This window comes from Zeus faber (assembly GCF_960531495.2).
Source record: "Zeus faber genome assembly, chromosome: 1".
Classification (NCBI taxonomy): Eukaryota; Metazoa; Chordata; class Actinopteri; order Zeiformes; family Zeidae; genus Zeus; species Zeus faber.
Window position 1 is genome coordinate 29,096,328 of NC_137193.1, and position 15,015 is coordinate 29,111,342.

A 15,015-nucleotide genomic window follows, 5' to 3' on the forward strand; every position below is an offset into this window, starting at 1 on the left:
CGGAAGGCAACACGGAGAACTGTGCCCCGTTCCTCCAAGTAATACGGTTAAAAAATGGTGTGGGAACGGGTCAAGACTCATAGATTAAGATTATTTTCTGCGCAGAACGCATGGAGAGGGGGTGATCGGCGAGAGAGTCACGGAGAAAGTGTCCCCATGACGCACAGTTTTGTTCCATACCCATGTTTTTTTCCCCACAAGTAGACGTGTCGATCGCAGGCACCCCACCGCTGGCGCGCACATTTGCGACGCGAGCATCGTCGGGGAAGGAGACGTGTGCAAAAAGTGCGAGCCCACTTCCACCGTTGGTGGAAAATCATCATATTCCATACGTTGATTGCAGTAACGTGCTGAAGCGTTCAGTGCGGCGTCAATGGGGCTGTTTGGGTGGAACAAGGATTTTCGGCGAATGCAATGATGGAACAGCTCGTTGCGAAAAAGAGTACAAAATACCCTATATGGGATTATTTTCGGCAACCGGGAAGCGGACGGACATATCTGCCTAGTTTTTAATTCATTTCAGTGTGGCGCTGCACAAATAGAACTACAACTCCCAGACCCTGCAATAAAGCAGCTCCAGAGGTAGAGGGGTCGTCTGTTTTTTTTGAGGTGGATTGTCTTCACGCAGATATTTCAGAAACCGCTGCCTTTTAAGAGTCGTGAATACCCGTGCAGCTAGTTCAGTCCAGGTTTAGGCCGTAGGTCCCGGGCTCAGTGGGATTAATCCGTTTTTTCCTGACACTTTGAGAACCCGTTCGGTCTTGTTTGCTGCGATGGGAAATGTGCGTGCAGATTTATTTTTTCCACGCTGCAAATCGCCGACTCTCCGCCTCACGTCTCTCTCCCTCGCTCTCTCTCTCCGAGCGAGAGATATGAGTTGAGAGAGAGAGCTGTGTACGTGTTAAACTCATCCCACGCTATCAGCTGTTTGTCGTAGCCGTCCAATTTACGGCACACCCGTTCCCCGTCCGCCTCCTTGCTCTCCGTCTGCCTCTTGCTATCTCCCGGTGCATCTCTGTGCCGTGGCTTGCGAGCTGTCTGGATTTTTCCACGCGTCTGCTTCGGCTCTGACCCGGCCACACTGCTTTACACTTGCAGAGCGGTGATTCACCCTTTTTTCCATAATCGAGAGGAAATGCCAAGGAGATAGCTGATTAACGTGTGTGTGTGTGTGTGTGTGTGTGTGTGTGCGTGTGTGATTGAGTGCGTGCGTGTGTGGTGAAAGTAAAAACAATGCCATGAAAGATTTATTAGTGTCGGTGAAAGGAGAGTCGACCGAGGGTAGTTTGGTGAAGGCAGTGCCTTGGGAGGAAAGGAGAGGAAAAGAGGAATGGTCAGAGGGATTTGTTTATTAGGGGTGTAAAAAAATATTGATACACTTCAGTGTCGCGATATTATGTTTTGCGATACTGTATAGATTCTCAAAAGCACTGTATAGATTTTTAATTCATAGTTCATATGTAAAGCCTTGTGGCAGTGGTTAATTTTGTGTTGTGTGTCAACCCTCGACCGATCAAGTTATCACGTTTGACGTGTTGCCAGAAACATACCCGATCATTACTGATCCACTTGTCTTTGTGCGTGTCGTCCATAATTCACCGAGAAAGGAAAGTGTTCCCAAATGGGAAACCTTAATGATGAGGGAGAGGTCTTCAAGCTCTGGCTTCTCCGGCTGGCCATGACGTTTGCCAGCCAGAGACTTGGCCGGGCTAGCTAAGCTAAGCTAAGCATGCTGCGTCTGTAGTGAGCTCAACGTGTGAGGTGGAGACTAAACAAACTTCCGGTTTGCCACTTAATATGTTGGTGTTGGAACTCTGATTTGAAGTATGCTCTGCACACGAAACAAGCCTACTTTGCATCCAGTACACATCTGCAACGTACGAAAGGTGCTGTGGTAGACCTGAACCAAAATGGTCCGGGACGAATACAAGTACCCTGCCCCCACAAGCGATGTTTTTTTTGTTTTCTTAATTTCTTTACCGAAATAATCCTGCAAGCACTTTTATCTGTATTTATTTATTTTTTTTACTGTTATAGGCAAATGTTAATCCCTTTGCTGAGATTGTTAAATGCAAAAGCATTTACGGGTACTCCTCACTTAACGACCGACCTGACCAGCTCTCCGAGCAGTCGGTAATGTACGCTGTACGACAACTTTGGTCGTGGAAACGGCAGCGCGGCATCACGCTTTCTCAGTCTCGCTCCCGCAGTCGGTCAGTATTCACTACACTAGCGTTCGCAATCTCCAGGAGCGTGTCCGCTCCCCGCTGTCGAACGACCAGGCCTGGGCCCGATCGGAGTATGGGGCATAGAGTATTCATGCCCGCATCAGGTGCTACCGGTGCGGGCATGGAAACGGCATGCTGCTTTCTACAGGTTTTTTTTTTTTTGTTTTCTTTTCCAAACACACCTGAAACATGACACGCCCCTTTTTCTGGCGCGTTCGTGACGTCGAACATGTATCGAACATGACACACAAAAATGAGTCAATTGCCTATTTTTAGCGGGTTTACCTGCATTTAAAAAAACGTTGAAAATCTTCAACTTTCTCTCTCCAGCCCCTTTCACACATACTGTAGCTCCTGGTAAATTACTGGGATAGCCTTTCCGGCACCGCTAGTGAGGTTCACTATTCACAAGTGCCGTTATCCCGTTCCGCGTTCCATTTGAACATGTAGTTTTCTATGCGCAGCCATGTTTGTCCTTTTGTCGTTCCTCCAGAACCTCCTAGATGGAGGTTGATCCACTACTTCTTGATCCACTGGGCATTTTTTTTCTTGACTGCCCCCTGTCGTTCTGATGAGTACTACTTTTTCCTGGCTGGGTATTTTTATTCTCATAACGTCCTGCGCCCCACACTCCGGTCGATACAATTACAACAGGACCGCAGATATTTCAGTTCTTATTGATAAGACAAAATCTTAATCTATGAAATTCTTATCAGCAATTAAATCTATAGTCGCAATCGATAGGCGCAATTACCCCAATGTTATTAAATCAGTGTGATCATTTTTCACCTGTCCTACACTCTCTGCCTCTGGAGAAGGAATGTTCTCCACCCGTTTCGACCTCTCCCTGTCCACTCGCTTGCGTGAGCCGATGCATAATACAGATACAGAAGCACATGGCTATTTATTATGCAGAATGATATCATCGGACCTTCCTGTAAGTAAAAGACACACCAAGGGTCTGAGTGGCATTTTTAAGAAGAAAAAGAAAATTTAAGAATATTTCCATAGAGACCGGACGTGTTTCACTTTCTCATCCTTGCATCCGAGCGCCACAGTTCGGATTGGGGTTGCCATTTTTCCGAATTGTTTATTTTTATTTTTTCCTGAACACAAATCATTTTTTAAATATTTGTACGGGATAAATATTCGTGAAAACCCACTATTTGTGATTTGCCGATACTGTATTCGTATTTGGCTCCACGTACTTGTTCCGACATTGTTACTGCTTCCATCCAGGATATTGCCTGTACAGATTTCCCTGAATATTGATCCCTGCTCCCCTTCACACATGACCCCATGCAGCAACGGTTCACAAACATTGCTGGGAAAGAGTGCATGTGTGAAAGGGGCTTCTGTTCTGACTCTGCCTGTACCATCTCTCTCCTTATGTGACTCTTTAGTTTTCTTTCAGACTATCTTTTACTCTTCCTGATTCTTTCCCTCTTTCTTTGACTCGCTCTCTGTCATATTCTTTCTCTTTTCCATCTCTCTTTTCTGTCCTGGACTTTCTCCTTAGTCCTTTCTCCTTGTCCTCTACTTATGTTCTTTCTTTCTTTCTTTCTTTCTTTCTTTCTTTCTTTCTTACCATCTCACCATCTCTCTCTCTGACTCTTTCCCCTCTCTCTGACTCCCTCTCTTTTTGATTTTCTCACTTTAATCTTTCTCTCGAACTGCCTCTCTCACTCTTTTTCAATGCTATCTCTCCGACTCTTTCTCTCCATCGCTCCGTCTCTCTCTCTCTTAATCTCTGTCTTTCTCTCTCTTGAACTTTCTCCTTAGTCGGCTGTTGTCCTCCATCAGATCTTTCTTTCTTTCTTTCTTTCTTTCTTTCTTTCTTTCTTTCTGCCTCTCCTCAGCATGCCAGGACTCCTTTTCATGTCAAAGGAGAACAGCTGTTTCTCACAGGGCATACGATTGGGCAGGCCGGCGGGCAGGCGACAGAGCTGGAACACTGAGCTCATTGTCTGAGGGCAGCGCTACACACACACACATACACACTTTCTCTCACTCAGGGGCGTTGCTAGCATTGAAAGACATCAGGGCCTGAGCCCAGGTTCTGGCCATTTTGCCGGGGGGGGGGTGTGTAATATAGTGACGGAGAAAGTGTCCCCTTTGTACACGGTGCTTGTTTTGCTCCATAAGGAAACGGAGTAAATTAAAACAAAGTACATCTAAAATAAAAGCACACTTTTTTGGCACGTCATTCGTGGGCGCATGGGCGCAGTCGGCACTATCAGAACGCGGGTGCACCATTGCTGGCACGCCATGGACACGGTTGGTACCGTCAGTGAGGGAGCGAGTGGGGTACAATTGGCGGCAGCCTATCGGGAGACTAGGCCCTGCGGGGCTATTTTAGATCAGGGGCTATTCATAAAATATTCGGGGCTGAAGCCCCGGACACCCACCCCTAACAACGCCACTGCTCTCACTCACTCTAACGCACACTCTCACAGACAGGCCAGACTGGCGTTCATTCCTGTCTCCTCTACTATGTTTCCATCATTCTGTGATTCACACATTAGCAGATCAGCAGTCACATCCATTTGCATCCTCTTACAGCCAGAGCAGCAGCAGCAGTAGTAAAACTAGTAGTAACACTGGTAGTGGTAATGTTCTTCTTTTTCTTTTAGCTGCTAGTAGTAATATTAGTAGAGATTGGAGGGGTGGAAATAAATCCACATTCTCCCTCCAATTGACCATCCAATTTTGTCAATACGTGAGTCATCCAAGTTTTATCAGTTTTGTTTCGGATTACTTGGCAAGATTGCTCTGTCTCAGTTTCCGTAATGTGTTGGTCCTAAGCCAAACCTTCTAGGGCTATTGAAAAGCGCAACTTATTATGCACTTATTTCTCTTTTGGAAGAATTAATCCATTTGTTTTCCATAGTCAAATGCATGTGTCAGCAAACTTTAGTACTGGAAGAGCCATTTTTGAGATTTTTACAGCACCGCAAAAACAAAAGCTGTTTTCATTTCATATTGATAAACATGATATGATTTTATAACATGATTCACGTGATTAAAAAACAATTATAATCAAAAAAATAACAGGAAAACAAACAGAAAAATAAAATTACCCAAAAAATACGTTTTCCATCAATTAAATCAGTTTTTTCCTCTTTTTAAATGCACAAGCCTGTTGATATCCATAACACCGGAGCCCTTATTGTCAACGTCTATAATACGATAATGGATCATGATGTTGTTATGACTTCAAACTCAGTCTAAATCCACACTGTTTAGTCAAAGGTAATGCATCCAATCATTATTTGGTTTCAGCTGATATTTTGAGTAGTAGTCATAATTGGTATTGTACAGTTATATCCCTCACATTGCAACAGATTTTATTTTATCACAATTCTAATATATAGTGTATGTATGTATGTATGTATGTATATGTATATATATATATATATATATATATGTATATGTATATGTATATATATATGTATATGTATATATATATATATGTATATGTATATGTGTATATGTATATGTATATATATGTATGTATGTATATAATATCAATATTAACTTCTCACTTATCACTGAATAATTGTGAATATTTGAGTAAAGGGAGTAAAGTTGTTCTCGGCCCAAGTTGCGTCCATCCATCGACGCTTCACACCACTTCTCTGCTCGTGACCTTCACCGCCTCCACCACTCGTTTCAACCCGTCAGTCTTTTTCCCTGGAAACCTGAGCAAACTTGATTAGGTACGCAAATTCTTGTCCGTATTTTTTTCTTATTCTATCTTCACTGTTCGGAGGCCCAACCGTGAGCTTGAAACGCTCTCAATTTTTTTTTTTTTTTTCCACCCGAGTCTTTCCTTCCGTCTCTCTCCCCTCTCTCCATAGTCTTCTCCTTAGACCATGGAGAGAAGGGACTGGTCAGTTTTCTGTTCCCACCCGCTTTCCTCTTGGGCCCACTCGTTAGAAGGGAAAGAATTTGAATCGGCCTAATCTGTTGTGCCTCCACTCGCCCCACACACACACACACACACACACACACACACACACACACACACACACACACACACACACACACACACACACACACACACACACACACACACACACACACACAGAGGCAGCTGATAATTAAGGCTCAGCCATGTCCCCATTCGGCGACGGTGACCCACCGCAGGTAGCAATGGGCGGAATAGGAGAAGAGCAGCATGGATTATGAGTGAGGGATGAAAAGAGTGAGAAATGAATAGCAAGCAACTTGAGGGAGAAAGGCTTTTGTAGTCACACCTTTGTGTGTTTGTTTGTGTTTTTGTGTGTAAAGGGGGCCTTGGGCTGCCTTTCCACTGTGTTGCAAACAAAAGAGCCTAAATCAGGGAGCAGTTGAGGAGTGTGGCTCAGAATGAGAAGCATGACCGTCACACACACACACACAGCAAACACACTGCAGTCCTTATTTATGGTGCTCTCCCTTCTCACCCATGTTCTCACTTTCTTCTTGCTACCCGCTGCTCTGTCTTATTTCTTTCTGTACGTTCTGTCTCTCTGTACAATGTCTGCGCAAGCCAGGACAGGTGGTAATGTGTGCATCTCTTCAAATTTATTCATTTATTCATTTATTTTTCACCGGCGGCATTCTGTTCTCTGTGACAAGGACATAGTGCTGGACAGTATCGCCAAAAATGTTTTTTTATATTGATCGATCTCGATAATTATCACTCTATATATTAAATAGAAATAATGCTCAATTTACAGTTTCAGGTGTATCCTCATGGCTTTAGGTTAAACACTGAATAAATAAAATAAAAAATATGCAAACAATTTTTTTTATAAATAATAAATATATATAAATAAATAGGTCGTTAAGTGAGGAGTACCTACATAATCATCATCGTCTGAGAACAGTCCGAGAGGTTCCCGAACTGCACTCTGTGATTCTAAGCGAGGACGTTGGGAGCGGACCCAGGGACTCTCGCCGACCGTGTCCGACCAGGCGTCACTGAAAATCCCAGATTCCTTCTTAAATCGCTCTCCTTTTGCCGGGCTCGGGTTGGGAGGAGGGCGAGGAGTTCGAGTTAGTGTTTGAGGAAGACTTGCGTCAGCTCCATCCGCGCTGCCCGGCCGGGGAGCGCTGGAGATGGGAGGAAGCCCCGGTGTTCCTGCTGTATGATTGGCTGTTGGTGTCACAGGGTTGTTTCTCGCCTCTGTACGATTGGCTGTTTGTGTTGTGTCTTTGTAGGTATATTTTTATCGCCCGGCACTAATTGAATTGTGCTTAGAGGGAATTATTTTCACCGGACATTATGACCAGAGAGATTTAAATATGGCAGGACTTGAACAGATTTTCCCGGTCAAAAATTGGCAATCCCTGATAACGGAACTCTGCTCTCTACCCTCTCTCGCTTTCTCTCTGAATCTCTTTGACGCTCTTTCTTTGACTCGTGATTTCTTTGACTTGCTCTTTGTGCCTCTCTCTTTCTCTCTCGCTCTCGCTCTCCCTCTCTCTCTTACTCTCTACCACCTCCCCCCTCTCTCTCTCTCTCTCTCTCTCCCCCTCCCCCTCCCTCCCTGGCTCCCCTCATCTCAAACTGTGCCATTCTTTTTCAAAAGTCAAACTCAAAGCCCAAACTTCCCGCGTTTGCTCTTTCAACAGTCCTGATGTACTCCATCCGCTGACAGTCGTATCGTGCGGCGAGGGGTCGTGAATTATTCAATAGCAAGTTGCTCTTCTCCTGACTTTGAGTACACTGCGGTGCCTCGAGTGCAGCGTGGATCTGTAGCCAAACCTCCCCCCACACACACACACACACACACACACACACACACACACACACACACACACAGCGACGCACGGCGGCCACGATTCGCACCAGGACAACAAGAATCAAAACACGGCCACGTCTGTAACCCCCCCCCCCCCTCCAGGCGTGCGTGAGGTTAAGTCTCTCAATAGTTTCCTCAGAAGGAAACATTGAAACATGACTCATTTTTTTCATAACTCATAGAAATTAGTGAAGATAGTCCGCCGTACGGTGCTTAAAGCAGGCTGCCAAGCGACCTTCCATTTCGAGAAAATGCTTGGTAGGTGCCAGTTCAATATGCCTTACGCGAGAGCTGTCACAATTCCTACATGATCGCCAGATCGCAATTATTTGAGCGGATTGCGATCTTTTGTCAAGTCGTCAGATTCCAGAGTCGTATGTTTCCGTCCAAATGGAAGGCAAATTCAAAACCACTGTTAGAAATGTTGAGATAAATAGAACGTGAAATTTGTACGTTCTTCAATATTCAATGCCAATAAATGGTGTACAGTGGAGAATAGCTGTGAGGTTTGAGTAGCTGTTAATTTTTACGTTAAATATAGCATCGGATCCCTATTTGGGAGTCTTTATTTGGGGGGGAGGGGAGTCGAGTTTCCCTCCCCTGTCCCATGTTATATTCTCATTCTGCCAATCAGATAAGTGTGGTCCAGGCAGGTTTTTAAAGACAAACTTTCCCACCACAGCACCGACTCAACCCAACAGATTGGGAACATCTTCCCCTTTTCCAGATCTGTCCAGACCTGCTCTCCTCCACTCCTGCCTGTTCTACGTAGCCGGCGGCGGAAAACCTACGAGTGCCATGTTCTGCGTGGGGGGGGGCATGGGCTTATTACACAATATCCCCATTTTTCACATGACAGGTCTCGACATTAACACTGTTTTTGGTTGTTTTATTTGGAGGAGCAGGACACGGCTCTCCGCCACCGGGGCGCACTGAGAGCCGTGTAGCCGCCCATGTCAATTCACACACACATATTAAAATATGATTGCCCTTATTTATAATTTCTCATTTAAATGTTATCCCTGTGCATTTTTGTAAGTTTCTGTTTTATCCTATAAAACAGTTATTGTAGTTCACACTGACTGACTAAATCAATTAATTAATAAACTACAGCTCGACGAAGGATCTCAGGCGACTGACGGGTCTCCAACTGATGACCGACTTTCAAGGGCCAGCTGATTCAATTTATTTATTTTATTAAAGTGGCAACATGTAATGTTTTCACCTCAACAAATCATTTTCATATTCATTTAGATTGTATATAAAGGAAATGCAGTGGTAACAATGAATGTTCAGAAGAAAAATAGGGGTAGAAATCTGAAGATAAAATGCAGAACATTGTTTTTATATAATGAACTTTGCACAGCACTTGTAATGTAAGTTAGAAGTGGAAAAAGAAGAAGTGCAGCCGCTTCAACTAACATTTCACTTAAATAAAAATGATGAAATCCAAAATAAATATGGCAAGTCGGCCTTAATCAACTTTGTGGTGTTGCCCGTCTTCACCGGCACGTCTCGTTGACAAATTGTACACAATGGATATTTACCGTCTGCTTTGGGTTTGAATTTAAATATCCAAAAACTGCCAAACTATGGATGTACGTGGCCCTGTTGTGAATGATACATCATCTTTCTACTTCTCCTTCGGGTCGCTCATTTTGGACGCTACCGCTCTGTCTCCGCAGAGTATACAAGTCCAACCTACCCATGAAGGAGGGGGCGGGGCCTCTTTCTATATCAACAAACCCAATTGCCTATAGCAGCGTTTCCGTTATCCGGTAATTGCCAGTTTTCGACCGGGAAAATTTGTTGAAGTCCGACATATGTAACTCTCTCCGGTCATCATGTCCGGTGAAAACAATTCCCTCAAAGCACAATTTGAATTAGTGCTGGGTGGATCATTTCGATAAAAATCGCCTGCAGATCTGTTCGCCTCCGCGCTCCGCAAGTTGCAAGGGGAAGCCAATCAGTTTGAACGATATAAGGCTGATCTGAAAGCGTCACCTCTGACCATCACGTTTGTCGATACAGAACTAAGCCCCGCCCCCTTCTTCGCGGACGGGTTGCGCTTGTAAACACAGTAGACACACACGGAGCCGAGACAGAGCCACAGTGTCTAGAACTCTGAGGAGAAACAGAGAGATGATGTGTCGTTGACAACAGGGACACATACATCCATACTTTGGTGTTTTTCCTTTTTTTGGATATTTAAGGTCCGACCCAAAGCAGACGGTAAATATTCAATGTGTAAAATATATTGATGGGACGCCCCGATGAAGACGGACAACACCACAAACTTTGTCAGCCAAAAAAACAAAGGGAGACGATTATAACTTTTCTTTCCATTTATTCTGTAAAAAAACTTTTGCCCAATGTTTAAATAAAATCTTAAAATATATAACGTATTCAATACTAAATTGTTAAATCAAAGTGCAGTATGAGGCACGCATGATGCCGTCTTCCTTTAAGCATGGTAGTGAATGAAAAAATATGATTAGATCTGCTCCCAGTAACTGAATTTAATTTCAGTTACAGTAACCAGTATCATGTTCAATTTCTCACGTTTATAACAAACCAGAATTAAGCGAGTTCCAGTCTATGTTGTAGTCACTCTCAATACATGATTCGATTTAGTATATTTGTACTGAATTTCTTCAGCACTAACCCTATCGAGGCATGATTTGGGGGAAAAAAACAAAACAAAAAAAACCCACTTGTTTTTCGATAAGTAGCTTTGAGTCCAGTCAAATTAAATCATTATAAATAATGTTATATTTTTTGTGGTGGACTAAATATAAACAAAATATTTCATAAAACTCACAGATAAACGAAATGCTTGGGAGCCGTAAGTGCCGGCTCTTTTCATATGAGCCGGATCATCCGGCTCAATGAAGTGGGAGAAACCTTTCAACACTACTGCAAGTGTGTCTCTTTCACCTCCGCCCACTGTGCCCGTGTCGGCTCGGTACATTCTTCTCTAATTACTTTTTTCCAAATTCTATTCATCCTATCACAGCATCATGTTCCATTTAACATAATTATCTTATTTGTGATATCACAATCCAAATCATATGCATAAGGTTAACTACTCTTGGATCACATACCGGTGTGTACCCACACTTCTCACAAGCTGCCGGTCTCTGTTCTCTGTTCTGCCCTCTCAAGTGGACAAATCAAGTGCACATTGTGAAAAAGATCTTGTTTCTTTAATTCGCCGGTCACTTTTTTTTAAATTGTTAGGATGCAGACCCTGCGCTCCAGCTGAGCTTGGGTTCCTGCCACCCCCCCCCCCTCCAAGCTCCAAATACAGTACACAGTTTATTTTCAGATAACATTACATTAGAGATCACATTCATGTCACAACCTGATTGTGATTTTTTGAGGTTTGAAATCGAACTCTGATTTCGATCGATGCATAGAATCGTGGCGCGCCTATGAACCCAACGCCTAACCCCCCCACCACCAGCAACCAGCAAGCAGAGAACAAAAATGAAAAAAATGTTTAAAGCAGACTCTGACACAGGGTTCCAATACCTTAAATAATAAAAACACCGGACACTGAAACAGGGTTTCCAAATGTTAAACAAACAAATGTCCAAAAAAGATTAACTGGTCCCCTTCCAGGGGACATGGTTCCCCGGAACACCACGGTTTATCCGCTTCCTTCCCCTAGAGCAACGATGCAGACTCCCCTCCTCGCTTCTGGAGCGTGGGACCTCAAGCTACTGTGTTGGCTGGTGAAGGTGTGGCCGGTCTTGGCTGTCACGGGGGCTGCTTGGAGGGGTGGCCTGGCTGCTGGGCTGCTGGATGGTCCCGGCGGTGGCTATTGGGCGGAGGAGCTAGCTTTGCTGCGGCGGCTTCTCCCCCACTCCTCCACCAGACACCCTGGGCGCTGCTGCTGCCATTCGGGAGAGGGTTGGTGCTGGGACCGCCCGTTGAACAGCCCCACTGTGTCCCTTCCTGTGCCGGAGATTCCCTGTACAGGTGCGAGTGGAGCACTTTCGCCTACCACACGCCATCCAAGTGGTGTTTTCAGGGCCCACCGGCACAGAGACACAGAAGACAAGGGGTTGTAAAAAGCAGTTTATTGTAGAGAGTGGGCTAGCTGGAGTAAGCCCAGGAGCAGATAAACATGTCATGACAGGGCTCCTATCCTGAGTGTGTGTGGGGATGGCGGTTTTACCTGTTGCTTGTAAGACCAAACAAGTAACAGGTATGCGGCCACTCTGACCCACCTAGATCCAGGTTAGGTGTGGCTGCTCAAACCATTCTCATCCCCACACCACACACATCTTTCTTATCAACAAAGCTTTTAAGAGGAAATATACCGTCCAGTTTGTTTGATACCAAAAAACAGCCATCTGGGTAAGGTGCCTGAACGGCGCTCCTCTGTATCGTCATGGTATCAAACCCGCCACATATTAGATAAACGGTTGGGATTGGCCCGACCCTGGCAAGTTTGTGTGGAAATCTGTTTGAATCGGAGGGTGGCCAGACGTGTCCACCAGAAAAAATGAAATGTCAGCTGCAGATTCGTCTGGTTCCTGTGTGTTGCTCAGTTTAATCTTCTCAAGTATAGAAACTTTAATAAAATATCCTTTTTTCAAATTGATTTGAAAATTTTGCACTTGTTGACAAATTATCGGTCAAAACATCGGTAACCGGTGAGCTAGGACTTTCCAAAATCTGGAATCGGTGGGTCACTAGTAATTATGACAAAAGTTCACACAAAATGTCGAATAGGATAAAATGAGTTATGAAATGAAAGGGATGACATTTTATATCCAAAAGGTTAACCTCACTGTGACATCATAATGTTCCGCAAAATAACTTTTCTGGCCATTATTCAACGCCATAACTGAGGAGCAGATTGTGATCATATGTCACATTTGGTCGAATACTGAATTGGTGACACTAATCTTATGAGTCTGGACAGACATTGATGTAAACTGCACCAGGAGGTTGGTGGAGGCATACAACCGCACAAATTCTAGTTGGTTTTTTAAAATTTGTTTTTTAGTTTCCAAATTGCTGAATTACTAAACTATTGGTGGTTCAAATGGAGAACTTAAAAATAAGTCCAGACCTTGTCAAAAAGATCTTCAGGGGAGACCTTTTCCCTATTTTTTTCCTGTAGTAAACTGCAACTGAAGACCAATCCACCAGATGCATGCACACACACACACACACACACACACACACACACACACACACACACACACACACACACACAGAAAAACAATTAACCAAGAATCACATGATGGTGAAATAGACCATTTCAGAAGGATAAACTCAATGTCACCCCGTATTTGGGGAAGACAGGGGCTGTGATTGCATACAGTATTTTCTCCCGACTCACCTCAGACGTCTAATGTCACATCGCAGAGCCGAACACAGCGCCTACCTGACTCAAAAATGCCAGCAGATGAATCCTAAAAGCTGTAACGCACTTTTGGTTTATGACACGACTCTGGGGGGGGGGGGGCAGCAGCGGCGGCATAGTTTAAAAAAGTGCTTCGGATTTCATCACATTGCCCAAGCAGGAGCTTCATAGCTTCATGCCCATGTAGTGGTGTGTCTGAATTATGTGTCTATAGCGACTGAGCTGTTATTGTCAATAACACAAGGAGATAAATGCCAACTGTCTCTGTTTTGTGCTTGGGGGCTTGGGTTATAGTCTTCCCGGCATGCATATTGTGTCATTGTCGCTACGGTTGCCCGGGTCTTTTATCATTTCTTTCCCTCCCCCACTCACAGGTCTACCACGGCTTAGACATCATCACTAACAAGGTGACGGCCGAGGAGCGCACCCAGTGCAGACATCACATGATCAGCTTCGTGGACCCGCTGGTCAGCAGCTACACGGTGGTGGACTTCAGGAACAAAGCCCTTTCCCTCATATCCTTGTCCTACGGCAGAAGTGGACGCACAGGAACTGAACGAGACACCTCGGCCCTGGCAACGGCTATCTCGCTGTAACACCTTTTCCACAAGATAATAACATGCTAACGAGCAAAGGAATGAGCTGTTTGATTTTGACCTTTAGAGTGTCCTGGTTCTGCCGGCATGTTGGCCGCTGCAGATGTTTCACTGAAATGAGGAGAGATCACCAGAGAGGATGGATAGAGAGACTGTCTGCAGTGCGCCTATGTGCACGCGCATGCACGCGGCAATCGCAGCTTCCCACAGACCCAGGCCGATACATGTGGAAAGGGGAGGCGATAACCAGAGATGGTAAAAATAGATCCGACATGAAGACACGCGCACACGCACGCACGCGCGCGCGCGCACACACACACACACACACACACACACACACACACACACACACACACACACACACACACACCAGTTGGCAGTGCAGTGAAGGGCTGCGGTAGCGCTAAGAATAGGCTAAGCGCACCGCAAGGCTGCTGGAAGGAGAGAAAAGAGAGATTAGGAGAGGGAGAGAAGTGGCGTCTAGGGCTTGTGTTTGTGTGTGTGTGTGTGCGCGTGCGCGCTTGTGTGTGTGCGTGTGTGGACGGGGTGGGGTAGGGATGGGCGGGGTGGGGGTGGCGGGCAGTGTGAGAATTCGCGACAAGGCTGAGAGGTTTTAAGAGGCAGCCGGCAGACATAACGCACATCATCAGCTATCAGTCTCTCTCTCCTCCTCCCCATTCCTCTGTCTCTTTCTGTCTCTTTTCTCTCCTCTTGTGCTCTCTTTCTCTCCATTTCTCTGACTCTCGTTCTCTCCGCTTTCGCGCCCTGGCTGACTATGGTGTGTGGGTGTGGGGGTGGGGGTGTGTGTGTTGTCTGGTCGGTTATTTAATTATTCAGGGTGGACTGGTAGCAGAAAACTGGTGGTGGGGGGGGTGAGAGCGGGAAGTAGGGAGCGAAAGATGAGGAAAAGGTCAGGGGGGGGGGGGGGGGAGTGAGACTGGGAGATGGAAAAGGAGGAATGGGACGGATGGATAAAAACTAGGCGTGGCCGGGACTTGGTCGCCTGTCTGTGCTAC

General features: G+C 45.2%; 1 protein-coding gene across 3 annotated transcripts in view; it reads left to right on the forward strand.

The window, feature by feature from the left end:
* trit1 (tRNA isopentenyltransferase 1) overlaps nt 1-15,015 on the forward strand; it is a gene marked incomplete at its 5' end in the record, with an annotated part of 38,174 nt that overhangs the window by 4,598 nt on the left and 18,561 nt on the right. For all 3 annotated transcript variants that reach the window (XM_080004642.1, XM_080004644.1, XM_080004643.1), the window contains one exon: nt 13,778-13,917. In XM_080004642.1, coding sequence (XP_079860768.1) covers nt 13,778-13,917 — 140 coding nt within the window. The remainder of the gene's footprint in view (nt 1-13,777; nt 13,918-15,015) is intronic.